A 15,654-nucleotide genomic window follows, 5' to 3' on the forward strand; every position below is an offset into this window, starting at 1 on the left:
CTGGAGGGGACTAAGGAGCCGTTTATGGTGTGGACTGACCATAAGAACTTGGAGTACCTGAAATCAGCAAAACGGCTGAACCCCAGGCAGGCAAGGTGGGCTCTATCACAATATGAACTTTATCACAATATGCTAATTTTTTGAGAAGGACCTGTATTGCATAAGGTCAACAAAAAGGATGTCAAAATAGAGAAGTCAGGTTACTGAAAGATAAATCCATATAATCTCGAGTATATGCACTCTAAAGCCTTAAGCCCAGGTTACTTCTGCTTGTCCAAATTATTGGACCTGGTGTGTCTCATCTTCCTTGGCGGTGTGGGCAGATGCCAGGTTCTGTTGAAAAAATAAAATATGTATCCCCATAAAGCTTCTCAGAAGAGGAAAGCTTTGTGTTCTAAAATTTCCTGATAGGCCACATTGCTGACTATGAACTTAATAAAACACAGTGGACCGACACTCCCTAAATTATCATTGAATGAGGAAACTTCCTATTGGACTTAGGTTCTGTGTTTCTTCACTCTTTGTCCAGACTCTGGGACCTTGATTCTCCTAATAAAATGCAGAATTTACTTTCATCTGATAGGAGGAATTTAGACAAATGAGCAATAATCCAGTCCTGTTTTTGCTTTGCTCAGGTAAGATGATTCTGATGTTGCCTCTGCTTCAGGAGTGGACCACAGCCTGCATACAACCCTCAATGAATGGCTAGCTTCTTTACCAAAAAAAGTCAGTAGCATCCTGCTAGACAACAGTCAAGTCTGCTGTTTTACCCGTGACCTTCCAGGCCATAATATGGCAAGAAGAGAACATTTCTGCAAAAAAAAAAAAAAAAATCATGTTTTATTATGATTCAAAACAAAGTTTAGGATTTTCATTAGCTGTAGACCATAATTATCAACATCAACAGAAACACTTAAATCATTGTGATCCCTTTGAGTTGAATTATTAAAAATTAACATTTTTACATTTTAGAAAAACCTGTAAAGAATAATTTTCTGAGACTACACACAATTTCTTTTTTTTTTTTAGAATATAGTTTTATTTATAATTTATAATCGGCAGATACAAAAACTCTTCAACTGTATCCAAAATGTGCAATAAATCATTGTTTTTTTCTCTCCAAAAGAAAATACAAAAAGACTATCTACTTTGAAAAGTTGACAACCAATGTAAACCGGTAATTCTACAGAGGTTCTACTAATTAATACTAATTCTCCTTTAACTGACTACGGTCATTAACAAATTGCAAGTTTTGCTTTGCTTTCCCAAGATGACAACAAAGTCATTATGTGTACATACATCTAGAGTGGCAACTTTCTAGTTCCACCATTGTTAAATACAAGAAAGGCAATAATATCCAAAAGCAGCACGAATGTGTAAAACACATTAAAAGGAATTTTCTAAATTGTACCGAAATGTTAATGTGAGGAAAAGAAAAAAATGGGGGAAGGCTTTGTCCAAACAGGATGCTGTAAACAACTACCTTCACTCACTGAGATGCACAAAGAACAAAAAAAAAAGTTCAGAGCATGTTAAGTGCTTAACAGCTGTTACTAATTCAACTCAGCAGTTGGAACAAGCGTCAACCTCTGGAATCGAACACCGAAGGCTTTAAAGCACAAGGATACCATCTAAAAAGGGGTTCCGAGTGTTAGAATTTGGATGATTATTTTAAAGTTAAAATGGAATTACAATTAAGATGAACTAAACACCATATAAAGAAAAAGAACCTAATATTGTCTTCACATTTCAACTGAAAATAATGTCCTCACATACACCAAAGGGTAAAAATAAATTTACATCCACATTCTCGCTATGATCCCATACCTTGACAGCCAATTAGGAATAGCTTTGAAATGATGCTGGTGTGTGACCCCTTCAATCACACAGATATGACAAAAAACAAAACATTTTTAGTCTAGTTATATGAATACATGACAAATCTGTGACTTCTTTTTATAAATTACCATCTGAGGGAAAACTTGAGGCAAGGAGAGGTTCAATGAATGTTCAAGTGCAAATTATGTGTCATTGTAGAGTCCTTATGTTCCCCATCCTTTCAGAAACTGGTTTGCAGGCAGATAAAAAAAGATACCTCAAACAAGTGTACATTCCTTTTGTACGGCCCCATCCCCCAGATGGCAAATGTCACAACCAGCAACAACAAAAAACTCAAACACTGTTAAAAAGGAAGAAAAATACATTTCTTGTACAAAAAATGTCCAGCCCATATTTGTGACATTAACAAAAAAACAAAAAATCTCTCTATACAGCCAAAACACACATTTGTAGTCCTTCATTCCTATACAACTCAAAGCTTTAAAACGCTAAGTGTTTAAACATGCAACATCGTTCAAAGGTCCTATCTAATTTCCACTGTGCTTCCTTGGATGTCTCCACCTAACTACAACTAAAACTATGCTCTAAAGACCTACCAAAGTTGCCAAAGACCAATCCCAATGCTTTTAAGGACAATGATGTCAAAAAAGATGATCATTAATATTGTGAAGAGACAATTCCCTGTCAATTCATATAAAGCACTTGCGCAGGATACTGTGTGCTCTTCCCTTTACTCTGATGCCATCTACTCAGGATAAAGATGACGTGGTAGTGCAGCTCTAAAAGGACAGACTCGAGACGATATTAAAAGCAATTAACAGCAAAGGAAAAATATAGAACACTAATGATAGCATGCAGGTTTGATTGAACTTTTACCACATGCCAAGACCCTGACATCTCTCCAAGGTGAAGAACACTCCTTGACCGTTTCCCAAATCAGTTTTTCCCAAAAGCTTGCATCATCTTTCCAAAGTCTGTGTTTTCCTGCAATAGCTAACTGCTAGCACTACAGATTGGAGATGCTTTGAGAAATCAGCTAATGCCCGATATTGTGTGATATTCCGCTGGAACAGTCCTGACTCACAACAGGATAGCCAGAAACTCAAATTGTAGATTTTTTTTCTGATTAGTGAACACACCAGAGCATAACCTGGTGTTAACCACAGTGATCGGTGTGGAATTCGTTACTGATGGAAGGTGGTGCTCAAAAATGGAATAGGAAGCACTGAGATGCAATAAGCAGTGGAAAACAGTCATTTCTACAACATGTTGAGACATGTCAGCAGATCACTGAAGCTCACAGAGAGAGCAAGACGTCAGAAGAGGAAGGCTAAATGGAGGACAGCAACATTGCTGTTTTTAAATCAAGTTTTTTTTTTACTTTTGTCATGGAATATGCTAAATTTATAAATGATGACAGCCTTATGGAAATCAGAATCAAGATAAGGACCAACATTCTCTAAAAAATACAGACTGGCATTTATGCCCCTTTTCCATGGGCTCTGCTTTGGCTGGCATCACTTAGCCTGTTTTGCGACCGTTTCCATAACTGGCTTTTCAGGCCTACTCCTGTCTTTCTTGGTACCACCTCGACAGCAGGTCCCATTGGGGCTGAGCAGGGCCAAAATGTGGATGTGAACAGATTGCTGCTCACTGATTGGTCAGCTGTATGTCAGCAGCATGAGCAAGTGTTCGCTGAGGTAGGAGTGTGACAAGCCACAGATTTTACGTCACACCGCAGTGCAAGAAAAAGCTAACACATGACCACAATGGCCAGAGTGGGTTAAACCGGAAGCAGTGGTGGTGGTTCGAAATCACTGCTGAAGGACATAGTGTGCAATTGGTGAGTGTTTACTTTGCGCATTTGTTCTTGAAACTTCTCGTTTGATAGGCTCACAGCAAATCATAAGCCAGTAAAGGTTAATAGCGGCACAACGCTGATGGCTGGAGGCGGGGCTTCAAGTCATAACTCCAGCCGTCATTATGTCAATGGAAACAACAGCTTTAGTACCGAGTGGAGCGAGAGCGAGCAGAGTGGAGCCGCGCAGTACTGGAACTGTGAATGGATAAGAGGCAATAATGATGCTAACTGTGCTCATTTCTAATAACATGGTATGATTTAAACTTCAACTCCATAAGTGTTTTACAATAGTAGTAAAACCCCGTTATGAGACTGCTCTCTCTTACAAACACACAATGTGACAGGACCTGTGCTCCTAAACAAAAAAAAAAAAGAAAACTGATTACCCCTCATGGCAGGAAGGTTAGAAAAAACTGTTTGAATGCCGTTCTAACATTTTTTCCAAAAACCACAGATTGGACACCATTGTTTCTGGTGCTTCATTAATGATAATTTAGCTCAGATTCAACTTTTTGCCGTAGAATAATTGAGGGCAATGTTTGTATACAGACTCCCTAAGGCAAATGCAGCTGTGCATTTAATAACCTCTGATCCCAAGTTGTTTTCTCCCTGTTCAAAACCTTCTCCCACGTGGCGTAGTCTTAAAGGCTTTACATGCAGACAACACAAGCATTGGTAAAAAAGTTAAACCTGCAGTTGAGATTTTGCAAGATTCCAAATGCATATTGTTAATTATAATTATACAATATATTTTTTGTCCATACATTTATAGTGGATGCCATTTCTAGAAAAAGCACATCATAATCCAGCATTAGAAGTACCATTAGGCTTGAAAGATGCATAATGAAAAAATGCAACCATACCATTTAAAGCTAAATCCAAGACCTAAGAGTTAAAAGCATCCCAGTGGCAGACAACATTTGGACATATTTTGCCACACAGCTTTCTACATACTGTTTGTTCTTGGCTTAGTACTTTGGTTAGCTTGAGAACTTTTGACCAACATAATCATGTAATTTACTGTCCATGTTTGTACACCAGAACCATTCTGAAGAACAGAAGTATAGAAAAGGACCATACATTATTTTAAATGCAAAGTTTCACTATGCCAGGACTTTTGATCATGCCTCAAGTAAAAAAAAACATTTCAACTACGGGTGCACTGATCTGCCAACCGATCCATTGGCCCTGATTTCCTTAGTTTAGGGAGATCGGTTTTCGATACTTAAATGTTAAAACCGATCTTATCCACTGATCTTGCCTAACCTATTGTGCAAGTTTTGTTTCTTTTTAAAATGTGAAAAGTGAAAGACTAAAAGGAACTGCAATGCTATAATCATTTCGTTCATATTTGAGAGCACTGCGTCACGGGCAGTTAAAACAAAGTTTGTATTTTTTCACAGGTATTGTTCAATGTTTTTCAATAACATAAGGTGTATTGTGACCCTACAACACCTGACAGTATCAGTTATAAAGAAATGTGAAAAAAATTGATATCAGCCAATTCGGAACTGACAGGTCAGGCTTTTTAAAGCTCAATAATCGGCCAGAGAACTACAATCGGTGCGCCCCTAATTTCAACATCTACAAAACTGATAGGCAAAAGATGTGCAAATGTGGTGAGTCTGCAGAGATGAAAAACCATTTGTAGCAAACTTTTTTTTTTTTTTACTTGTAATCATTTCTGCGATGTACAATTCAAATTTTCAATTCAAAGAGGAATTGTATTTTTCCCACTTGCTCAACTTTACTGCAGATAATTGAGGAAATTCTATTCTATTTGGACAGCTGGATAGTATACATACCCATACATCACACCTGACAAATGTCTGCACTTCATTGTTTCCAACTAAGCTTACTTTGCTTTTCACCTCAGCTATTTTTTTGTAATAGATTAAATGTTACTGGATGCAGAACCTCCTGGATTCCAGCAAATAAAACCTCACAGAACAGTGAAATGGACACTGACATAATTCAAGAGCTATCAGAACCAATCACGTCAAACTGTGGTTGTCTGTAAACCTTGTGTAAAAATCTTAACTAAACACAAAAGTGCAAACTGCTACCACTGCCCTGTTGGTGTCCTCAGTAGTGCTTTTCCTGCAGGTAATCTTTCATCTTGTTGGGTAAGGGCAGTTTCTGGATGAGGTCTATCCTTGTGTATTGCCTAATGACAAAGCGGCAAAGATACTGCAGGGAGCGCACTTGCATAAACCGAGATACTGGGTTGGTTAGTCTGACGGGGTAGGTTGCAGACCCTGGAAGGCGAGACCTGGAATAACAAAAAGCTCCATTCTCTGAGTCTTTGATGGAGTGTTCAATTAAATCAACAATTGATGTGTGTCCCTCGACATCAGGCTGCTCATAAAAGCTGAAGCGTCCATTGGAGTGTTCAATGCGGGTGTGGAGAGTTTTGCTCTGTGATCTGAAGCTCAGGCTGAGCAGGTACCTGTCATCTGAGCTGTCTCTGACCAGGAATGAACCGTCGGCCAAGTTGACCAGCTTCTCCTCTGCCTCCCACCGTGTGATGGGGCCCCAGTACCAGCCCTGCCTCGCAAGCTTCTTAAGCTCCTCGGTCAGACTGGTCACGACCATCGGCCCACTGCTCTGGACTGAATCGTATACCCGACTGACTCCAGGAGCTGTATTTGGGTCAAAGTTGAGGTGATGTCTTACTCTCTCAGCTACCTGGCTGTCTGTGGAACTGAAGCTGGAAAAAGTCCTAGGGATGTGTCCGTTACTTGTCATGGGTGGCAGAAGTGGGCTGAGGGGGGGTGGTACTTCCACTCGAGAGCTTTGGAGCACCATACCAGCAGAACCTAAAAGAATACTACTAACTGAGGTTTCCATGAAGAGATCCGCAGGCAACCCATTAACCAGTTCATGCTCCTCCTGTCCCTGCTCTGTGTGGAGGGACCTGTTGTCTGCCTCTGTCACTACCTCCATGGAAGTAGTGCTATCAAGGCAGAAGGAGTGGGACCCTTCTGGATACATTCCATCATCTGAAGGCATTGTGTAATGGATGTAGTCCTGGGGCGTCAACCCCAGCACCATAGGCACACCATTTTCGTCGATGTTGAGATGCAGCTCACCATTTTGTGGTTGTTGGAGATACTTTATGGACTCTGCTTGGTCCTGAAAGAGCCCTTCCATCTGGAAGTTATGAAATTCTTTATGAACACCATTTAGGTTGGGACTTGGACAAGGAGAGTGGACCATGGCTTTAACCTTCACCTCCATCTTGATACATGCGTCATCAGAGTTGACTGGTCGCAGAGGCCATGGAGAGGGGCTGTAATGGTGACTCCGAAAGGATGAAGATCTATGGGGTCTCTGGGCTTTCACCTCATTGCTAATGGGCACAGAAGAGGAAGAAAAGGTGTCATCATCCACCGAACACAAAGGTGAGGAGCCACCTTTTGCTTTCGCCTTTTGTTTGGCAGACAGCCTCCTCTTTAACGACCCCATCAGGCCCTCACTCTTGGATCGGTTTTTATTCTGGCCTCCTTTATCGTCCTCACAACCAAGATCGCACCCTGGAAGGTCTTTGGTGTAGCAGCCTCCAAAAAGAGATTCCTCTTTAGAAAACTCTGTTGTCACCGAAGGCTGCTGGAGCATGACAAAGTCACCCTCCTCTTTGCCCTTTATGTTGAGGGACTTGCGGATCGTTTTAAGGCTTATTTTCTTCATTCTGACAGGCCCACCAATGTGGGGGCATGGGACGGCTCTCCTGGTATCCTGATGAAAGCACTATCCACAACGTCCTTCCATCAGGCCACATGAAACAAGTCATACATACAGTGGATCCAAAAATCCCTAAAGACAGAAAAAGACACCTTAGTTGGTTTAATAATAAAAGGTTATAAAACAATAAATTTTCTACTTAGCTTTCTTTACAGTTTTATTATTTAAAAAAATACCATTTGAAGGCTCAGGAAAGACAAGATTGGAGCTCTCACATAATTTCCCCAAGGTCTCAGACATCCTTTAGTATGCAAGGTATGGTTCATTTCAAAACTAAGTGATATAAAGCTTTAGAATAATTCTTCTCATATCTTGTTTCAACTAATGGCAGCTGCACAACATGTAGAAAATGTATAAGAATTGATTTATCTGTTTGCAAACTGTTAATATTACATTGAATGTAATTACTGCAGTTAGCTGTGATGCAATGCATTCATGTGCAGCATCTGACAAATCTGGCCAATTAGATGACCCCTCAAAAAATAGCTAGATTACAGTGGGTGAGATGCTAAATTGTAAACATTGTGAGAATTATGATGACAGAATGAAAAGAGGAAAATACGGTATTGTCAATCTCAAGTCGCACTGCGCGTTTCTCTAAAAGTGCACAACCTTACTGCTTAGTATTTTGAAAATAAAATATCACTTATTAAAGGCTTTCATATGTAAATACTACATATTACTGCAATCCTAGGATCTGAAGTTCTCCCCTTGCTGCATGGACATTCTGGAATTACTGCATGCATTAAACTTAAAAAAAAAAAGGTTTTACTGCAAAACACTCTGAGGGCTGTGGAATTATACTACAGCGTAACAATAATTTATCATTTACCAACGTAAGGAGACAGTGTCTTTACAATAAATATCAGTATAAAAAAACCTAACAATAAAAATATGATAAAATTGTGGTGAATAGATGAAAAGTATTTAATAGAAACTGAATGGAGCTAGTCAGAAAAGATGTTTGGAGAAACAATCAGCAAATCTGCCCAACCACACGCACAAAATAAAACATGCTTTAGCCTTGTATAGAGGTATCTGGTACATGAAACATTTCTCCACCCAAAACTCAAAGTACAACTATTACGGAAAAGTCAACTCTACGTACAAATAACTGATAAAAAGAGTTGGAGATGAAAAGAACAGGTCTTCCACAGTGAGTGGAAAAAAAGGGCAACCACCCGAAAGACCACAAAGCCACACAACAAACATTCAAGATTAGAGCTGCGAAAAAGCCTCACACATTTCCCATCGGAACATTAGCAGAAACACTTCGGATAGAGCAATGCATGCAAAAGTTTAAAAAAACTAATTTTGCCGTTTCGCTTTTGAAATCAGGTCATCTGCATTTCAGAAAGGTATTTCCACAGTAAAATACTATGATTTGAGCAGCCTAGACTTTTGCATTCCTATTTATAGGACCAGAAAGAACTCAGACTGGAGTCTAACACAGGGGAATATCAAGAAAACAATTCATATCTGCAAATTAATGTCTCATCACCAGATGTTGTAGACCGTAAATATTTTAGTAAAGCTAAGGGCAGTTTGGTGAACATTTAAAGACAAAAACACTATAAGTAAGACTGACATGTAGACAATTGAGAAATTCTGTTGTAAATTGTTCTAGGTTTTGAGAACATGCTAAAGATTGTTCCCTTGAAAATCACTACTAAGATTAACCTTGCATCAAATTAACAAGGCTCCAGAACAAAACAAGTAAGTCATTCTTTAACAAAGCATTTGACTGTATGCTTTTTCAACATTCAGAGCCGTTTTCATAAAACAGGACTACAGGGTCCAAAGACAAAAAGCTCTGACACGCAGCTGCTTGATAATCAAGACAGCTGCAATCTGATTACTCACCATTATCGGCAGGAAAATGGTGACTCAGTTGGATAGGTCAAATTCCACCTCTACCACCTTCAATTACTGTTGAAATAAGCAAAAGTAAATTGATATGGAGACGGTTGCCGATATAATTTACAAGTAACGGCACTGTGAAAATATCAAACACCTCGAGATATGCAAAAGCAATGAAAACGTTGTGCAAAACACCAAAATGAGCCGGGTATGCCCTGACCTGGAAGGGCCTACGGAGACAAGAGCATGCTTGGAGGTTAGCTCCGCCTGTTAGCTTTCCACATATGCTTTCAGTTAAAATACTCCGAATCCCTCCACTCACTGTTTAGTTTAAAAAAATATTACATTTCACATAAAAATGTTATACACAACAGCGACGTCTATTATTTCATAAATGTTAGACTGCGTGGAAGCCTAAACAGAACTGCTGTTAGCAGATCTGTGAAAAGTAATTTTGTATACGTCTAAACTCGCACAATAAAGCACACAACACTGTCTCTTACCTCGTCACCTCTGGCTTTATTATTGTCCGAAGCAATTCATTGTTTCTTTTAGGAATTGTCAGTGAAAACACGTTAAAAGATTTGGCGATTGTTGGCTAACGTTAGCGTAGCTAGTGCTACCTTCCTACCTCAGTCAGTTAGCTTTGTTAGCGTTTCATGTCGAAAACATCACCTCTGTCGTCCCTTTAGGTCACTTCTACGCCAGAACACAGTACAAAAACACACGCATGGACGGACTTTGTACTTTTCTTTACGCACGGGAATATGTTGGCGACTAACAACGACACAATTAGTGAGACAACTTTTAACCTATGTCGGCTAACTCTTTGTAGCTCACGGCCTCTTCCTTTCTTCCTTTGTTGCCTGTTGAATTGTGGGAGCAGAGTCGGTGTGTATTCACATGCAGCGAATCAAACAGCAGCAGCAAGTCACCACGTCCTTCAGGCAAGCGCAGTGGAGGCAGCGCTACCCCAATAATAATAATCATAATAATAATAAGCCTAGCTTTTTTCATGTTGTAAGTTAAAATGGATATCCTTCAGCATGAGAAACCAGTTGCAAATAATGATTTCATCTGTAGTATGTTTTTAATTTTTTTTGTGGTGACCAGATTAGTTACCGCTTGAAGTCAATTAGGGGTCAAAATTAATCAGTTTATTGGTACTTTTACAGTTCTGTGCACAGTATCAAACGGCCACTAATCCATAGAATTTACTTAGGTGGTACTAGGTTTAAAAATGTCTGAGGACCAGTGATCCACAGTATGTCAAATTTAAAGCTAAAAGGGTCTTTAGGAATAACCTTGTTGGTCTAACTTGTTGGTTCGATCTGGGCATAATTTCAAACCCATGCAGACCAACGATCGGTATTTAAATGATTCAATTTGCAAGGAAGGGCCTGGCACTTTTAGACCAGGAGTTAGAGGGTATAATCAGTGGCATCTCAAGTCGAGCCTATGCCCAACACAGAAGAGCCAACTCATTGTTTGTTCTGCCTGTACATAACCCTGATGCTTCCAACCCATGTTTTGAACTGAAAAAGCTTTTAGATGAGTGGTGAAACCTTTGTATAATCACATTTTCTACAAACAAAGAAAATCCCTATTAATGTAAAATTGTTTAACATAGCAAATGCGATGCTGGTATTACATTGTTGAAATGTTTCACTGGGAATGTTGCTACAACACAGCATATAGCACTGTGACAACTTTCCTGGATCTGTGTTAGCAGAGGTTACAACACTTAACAAGCGGTTGCATTGTGGAAATGCCTAAAATCAAGTGTTCATGCCGTGTAATTGTAAATAATGTGAAGTATAGTTTTTACATTGTGAAGAAAGACGTGTTTTCCCTCCAGCATCTGGTCACTTTCAATTCTGTGCACCCCAGAAGAATGTATTATTTAAATTAATTATCTAAGTTGTTTCAATATATTCAACCAAAGAAATACAAACAAAAAAAAATGCCATTGTGGCAGATTGCTTGTTACAAAGTGGCTAGAAAATGTATTTCTGGTAGATGCAACACAGGTTTATATCTTGAGTTCCAGGCCTTTTTATGAACGATACAAGTCAACGTAAAGGGGTACAAATAAAAATGTCCTTACAAACTGACATTCACTAAAATGCAGCCAATGTCCAATAAAACTCTGAAGAAATGTAGCTGAATATTTAAAAAAAAGGCTGGCTTCTTGGAAGCTAAATATAAATAAAGAAATAATAACTTTTTAGCATCATCATATATGTTTGATAACTTAATATGCAAAAGCATGACTAAGGATATGTACTTTCTATTTATACTGTGAGTATGTGTAATTCGTAGATGAAAATCCTTCACTTTGTTGTGTTCCTTAATGGGGCCCAAGAAGACAAAACAAGCTCTGTCCTGTAAGTCTATTGTCAATCATAAAGCATGGCTAAACTTGATTTAATCAAATTTTATTTTAATCATGGGATGAATCTCAGTGATGTCTACCAACCCCATGTGGTTAAACACAGTCTCATCATTAGCAGAAGACATTTGATTTGTCTGCCTAAAATGCACAGCTTGAAACACAAACAATATTCAGACATTGAGCAAGTTGCTCTTCATGCCGTTTGATCTCATCTTAAAAGTGTCCGCCAATCAGTAATGAAGTTATGGCCGCAGCTTGATAACTCATTCCCATGTTTTAGTGTTTTTCCCACTGATGTCACCAGGGGAGCTTTGAACAAAGAAAAACCGGCACAGCACGGAGTGGAGACAGACTTTCGGAATGATAGCTTCCCAAAAAATGATTTTAACCCCAACAAGTGTTTATCTGCTGAAACTGAGGCCTCTCTATGTTCTGAATCCTCCTGAATCAGGCTATTAATGGATGCAAACAAACATTGGGGTTTTGTCACTTGTTCAAAAAGAAGGGAAACATTTTATCAGTGGTGACCGAGAATTCTGTATGTCTGCCTCACCCAGCATTGTGAGGATTAATATAAGCTTATTAAAAGACCCGAGGACACAAGTTAGATAGAAGCTTTTTTAAATCCACTTGTTTCAAATATGTTCATGAAATAAATGTAAATGTTTAAATTTAATTCATAGTGTTTATTTATTAGATTAAAAAAATATAAAACCCCAATACAATGAAGTTGGGCTGTTAGGTAAAACGTAAAGAAAACATAATGCAGTTATTTGCAAATCTTGTTCAACCTATATGCAATTTAAGACACTTTAAAGATATCTAATGCTCAAACTGATAAACTGTTTTTGCAAATATTCACTCATTTTGAATTTGATAATTGCCTCTGGGTCAGCTAGAAAAAAGCTGTCCTAGGGGCAACAAAAGACTGGGAAAATCAGGTGAACAGGTTAAATGGAAAGAAATAGATGAGTATCTTGATTTAGTATAAAAAGAGCATTCCCAAAAGGCTCAGTTATTCACAAGCAAGGATGGGATGAGGTTCACCACTTTATGAACAACTGCATGAGCAAATAGTCCAGCAGTTTAAGAACAATGCTTCTCAATGTCCAATTCCAAGGAATTTAGAGATTTTATCATCTACAGTCCATACTATCATCAAAAGATTCAGAGAATCTGGAAAAATCTCTGTGCGTAAGCAGCAAGGTCGAAAACCAACAATGAATTCCCTGTGACCTTCGATCCCTCAGGAGGTGCTGCATTGAAAACAAACATCATTCTGTAAAGGATATTTCCACGTGGGCTCAAGAACACTTCAAAAAACCATTGTCAGGTAACACAGTACGTCTCTACATCTACAAGTGCAAGTGAAAACACTACAATGCAAAATGAAAGCCATATATCAACGCCCAGAAACGCCGCCATCTTCTCTGGGCCTGAGGTCATCTGAGATGGACTGACCCAAGTGGAAAAGTGTGCTGTGGTCTTACAAGTCCACATTTCAAATTGTTTTTGGAAATCATGGACGCCGTGTTCCCTGGGTAACGAAGAAAAGGACTATCCAGATTATCAGCTTAAAGTTCAAAAGCCAGCATAGTGCCCATAGTATGGGTAACTTGCACATCTGTGAAGGCACCATTAACGCTGATAGGTACATACAGGTTTTGACGCAACTTGCTGCCATCCAAGCAACGTCTTTTTCAGAGACATCCCTGCTTATTTCAGCAAGACAATCCCAAGCCACATTCTGCGTGTGTTACAACAGCTTTTTTAGAAGCTGGGACTGGTGCAATTATCAAATTCAAAAGAATAAGGTTCATTAGTTTGAAAATTAAATATCTTGTCTTTGCAGTGTTTTTAATTGCATAATTGGTTGAACGGGATTTGGAAATAATTGAATTCTGTTTTTATTTATGTTTTTCACAACGTCCAAACGTCCTCGGAATTGGGGTTGTAATTTTATATTTCATTATATTATATGATATTGTCATCCATGAATGTGTTTTACTAAACAAATGTCTGATTAGTGTGGGGTGCATATGTGTTGGGTCCCTTTTACTCTACTCCAAATAAAATCTAGTGCCACCAAATGACTTCATACTTTGAGGATGCTTTTCTTTAACATGAACAGGGAAGTTGAATGGAGAAAGATGAATTTAACTAAATACAAGGCAATCTTGCAGTGGCTGCAAAAGATTTGAGATTGGGTAAAAGGTTAATCTACAAGCAAAACAACAACCCTTAAAAATACAGCCAGAGCATCAATATAATGGTTTAGATAAAGAATATTTATCTGTTAGAATGGCCCAATTAAAGTCCAGACCTAAACCCAATTGACTTGAACATGTATCCTCACGGATACTGTCCAATCAATCTTACCAAGCTTGAGCTGTTTTGCAAAGAAGAATGGGCAAACATTTCAGTTACTACCCCAAAGGATAGAAAGTCTTCCCTCACAGTGGTGGCTAATAAATAAACACTTAAAATTTGAAGCTTTTAGAAGGAAATAAATTAAATACCTTTTTTGAACTATAAGCTTATGTTATAGCCGCTCTCTAAATTATCACTCATGTTTTTGGAACTGTTGTCACAGACATGCACATAGACATTTATCCTAGATTTATAGAAATTAGAAAGATTAACTCTTTCGTTTAGATTTAAATCGAAGAGCAGATTTTCTGTTTTTTGAGAAAGTTAAATATTATTTCACTCCCACCAGCAAAGGCATAAATCAGCTCTCTGTGCCACATCAGATTTTTAGCTTTTCAGCCTTTGAAATCATTTAGCATAATATCAAATGACTCAAATGATAAATTCTTCCTTGGGTTCTTGATTTTAATATCTAGACTTTTTGCAGTAATACTATTTCATGTGAAAAAAATGTATAAAACAAACTGCGCCCTAACAACAGTCTCTTCTTTCTGAATCATACTAGATCACTAATGCAATAATGATCCCAAATATGTGTTTATTAGACAGGGGGGTTTTTTGTAAAAAGAAGTGTGCATTCAATGCTTCAGCAAAGAAAATGTCAAAAGGCATGTATATCTAGGTAATATCAAGTAATGTAGATGTTTATTTTATGGCTTATTGCCTGATTTTATGTGATCTTCACGATTTCATTTTGCAGGCTTTCATTTCCATAAAGCCAGCTTGTGCCTACAGCCTTTATTCGGGAAGGTCTTTTAAATTTGCATTCACGAAACATCAAGATTGCTTTCTAACTATCTGCAAGTGTTTCCCACAGTAGCAGAAACTTGAACTCTGAAATGAAACATTGGTTCCCTAATTAGTGTCACCATGGTTTTAGAAGTGGAATGTGTTTACCGCTGCCGGTCTAATTTGGTCCATATACCGAACATTATATTGTTTTTTCCGCGCTGTCAAGTGCATGGCAGTCCTTCCCCAACCTGCTTAGTAGCTACTCGCAGACAGGTTCCATGCAAAGACTCTAATTACCAGGCCCTATTAGGGTTGATCAAGCTGCATCTTCTTGATGTGTCGGCACAGGAAGGGTGGGCTTGTCGAGTGGGGGAGGAAGGAGGGGCTGCAGCTATTAGATATAGCACCAAGGACAGTGAGAATTACTGGATGCAGTGTTTGTACAAGCTAAATTACACCTAACAAACAAACTTTAGTGTGGTTGATATTTGTCGCTGGAGTGTAAAAAGCAAGTAAATATGCAGCTCTGGGAATAACCCAGCATTTCTTATCATGACAGGGTAAACAGATCAAATAGTTTTTAATATCTGGACTGTTTAAACTTTTTGTAAAAGAAAAATAAATGTGTAACTGAAAAGGGATTTCTCATGACATATGAGGGCCTAGGAACAATCTTTTTCACCTGAAAATTCTAAATAACAAGTCAAGATGAATGCTGTACACAAGGAGTGGGCCACACCATTTAATGAGATACCACTCAAAGTAGGGAAGCTCCAAGTGTTTCATCTTAATT

At 38.5% G+C, this 15,654-nt stretch overlaps 1 protein-coding gene across 2 annotated transcripts; it reads right to left on the reverse strand.

Moving 5' to 3' along the window:
• Nucleotides 1-1,015: 1,015 nt before the first annotated feature.
• Nucleotides 1,016-10,191, reverse strand: LOC124858199 (suppressor of cytokine signaling 6). Of its 2 annotated transcripts, XM_047350105.1 has the most exons (3): nt 9,808-10,191; nt 9,308-9,373; nt 1,016-7,516 (listed from the first exon to the last, which is right to left on the reverse strand). In XM_047350105.1, the coding sequence occupies exon 3, from the start codon at nt 7,388-7,390 to the stop codon at nt 5,786-5,788; it is 1,605 nt and encodes a 534-aa protein (XP_047206061.1). In that variant the 5' UTR covers nt 7,391-7,516; nt 9,308-9,373; nt 9,808-10,191; the 3' UTR covers nt 1,016-5,785. The 2 variants fall into 2 exon arrangements, with proteins under 2 accessions (XP_047206061.1, XP_047206062.1); XM_047350106.1 differs by lacking the exon at nt 9,308-9,373.
• Nucleotides 10,192-15,654: the final 5,463 nt, after the last annotated feature.

The sequence above is a fragment of the Girardinichthys multiradiatus genome, chromosome 21 (assembly GCF_021462225.1).
Source record: "Girardinichthys multiradiatus isolate DD_20200921_A chromosome 21, DD_fGirMul_XY1, whole genome shotgun sequence".
Lineage (NCBI taxonomy): Eukaryota > Metazoa > Chordata > Actinopteri > Cyprinodontiformes > Goodeidae > Girardinichthys > Girardinichthys multiradiatus.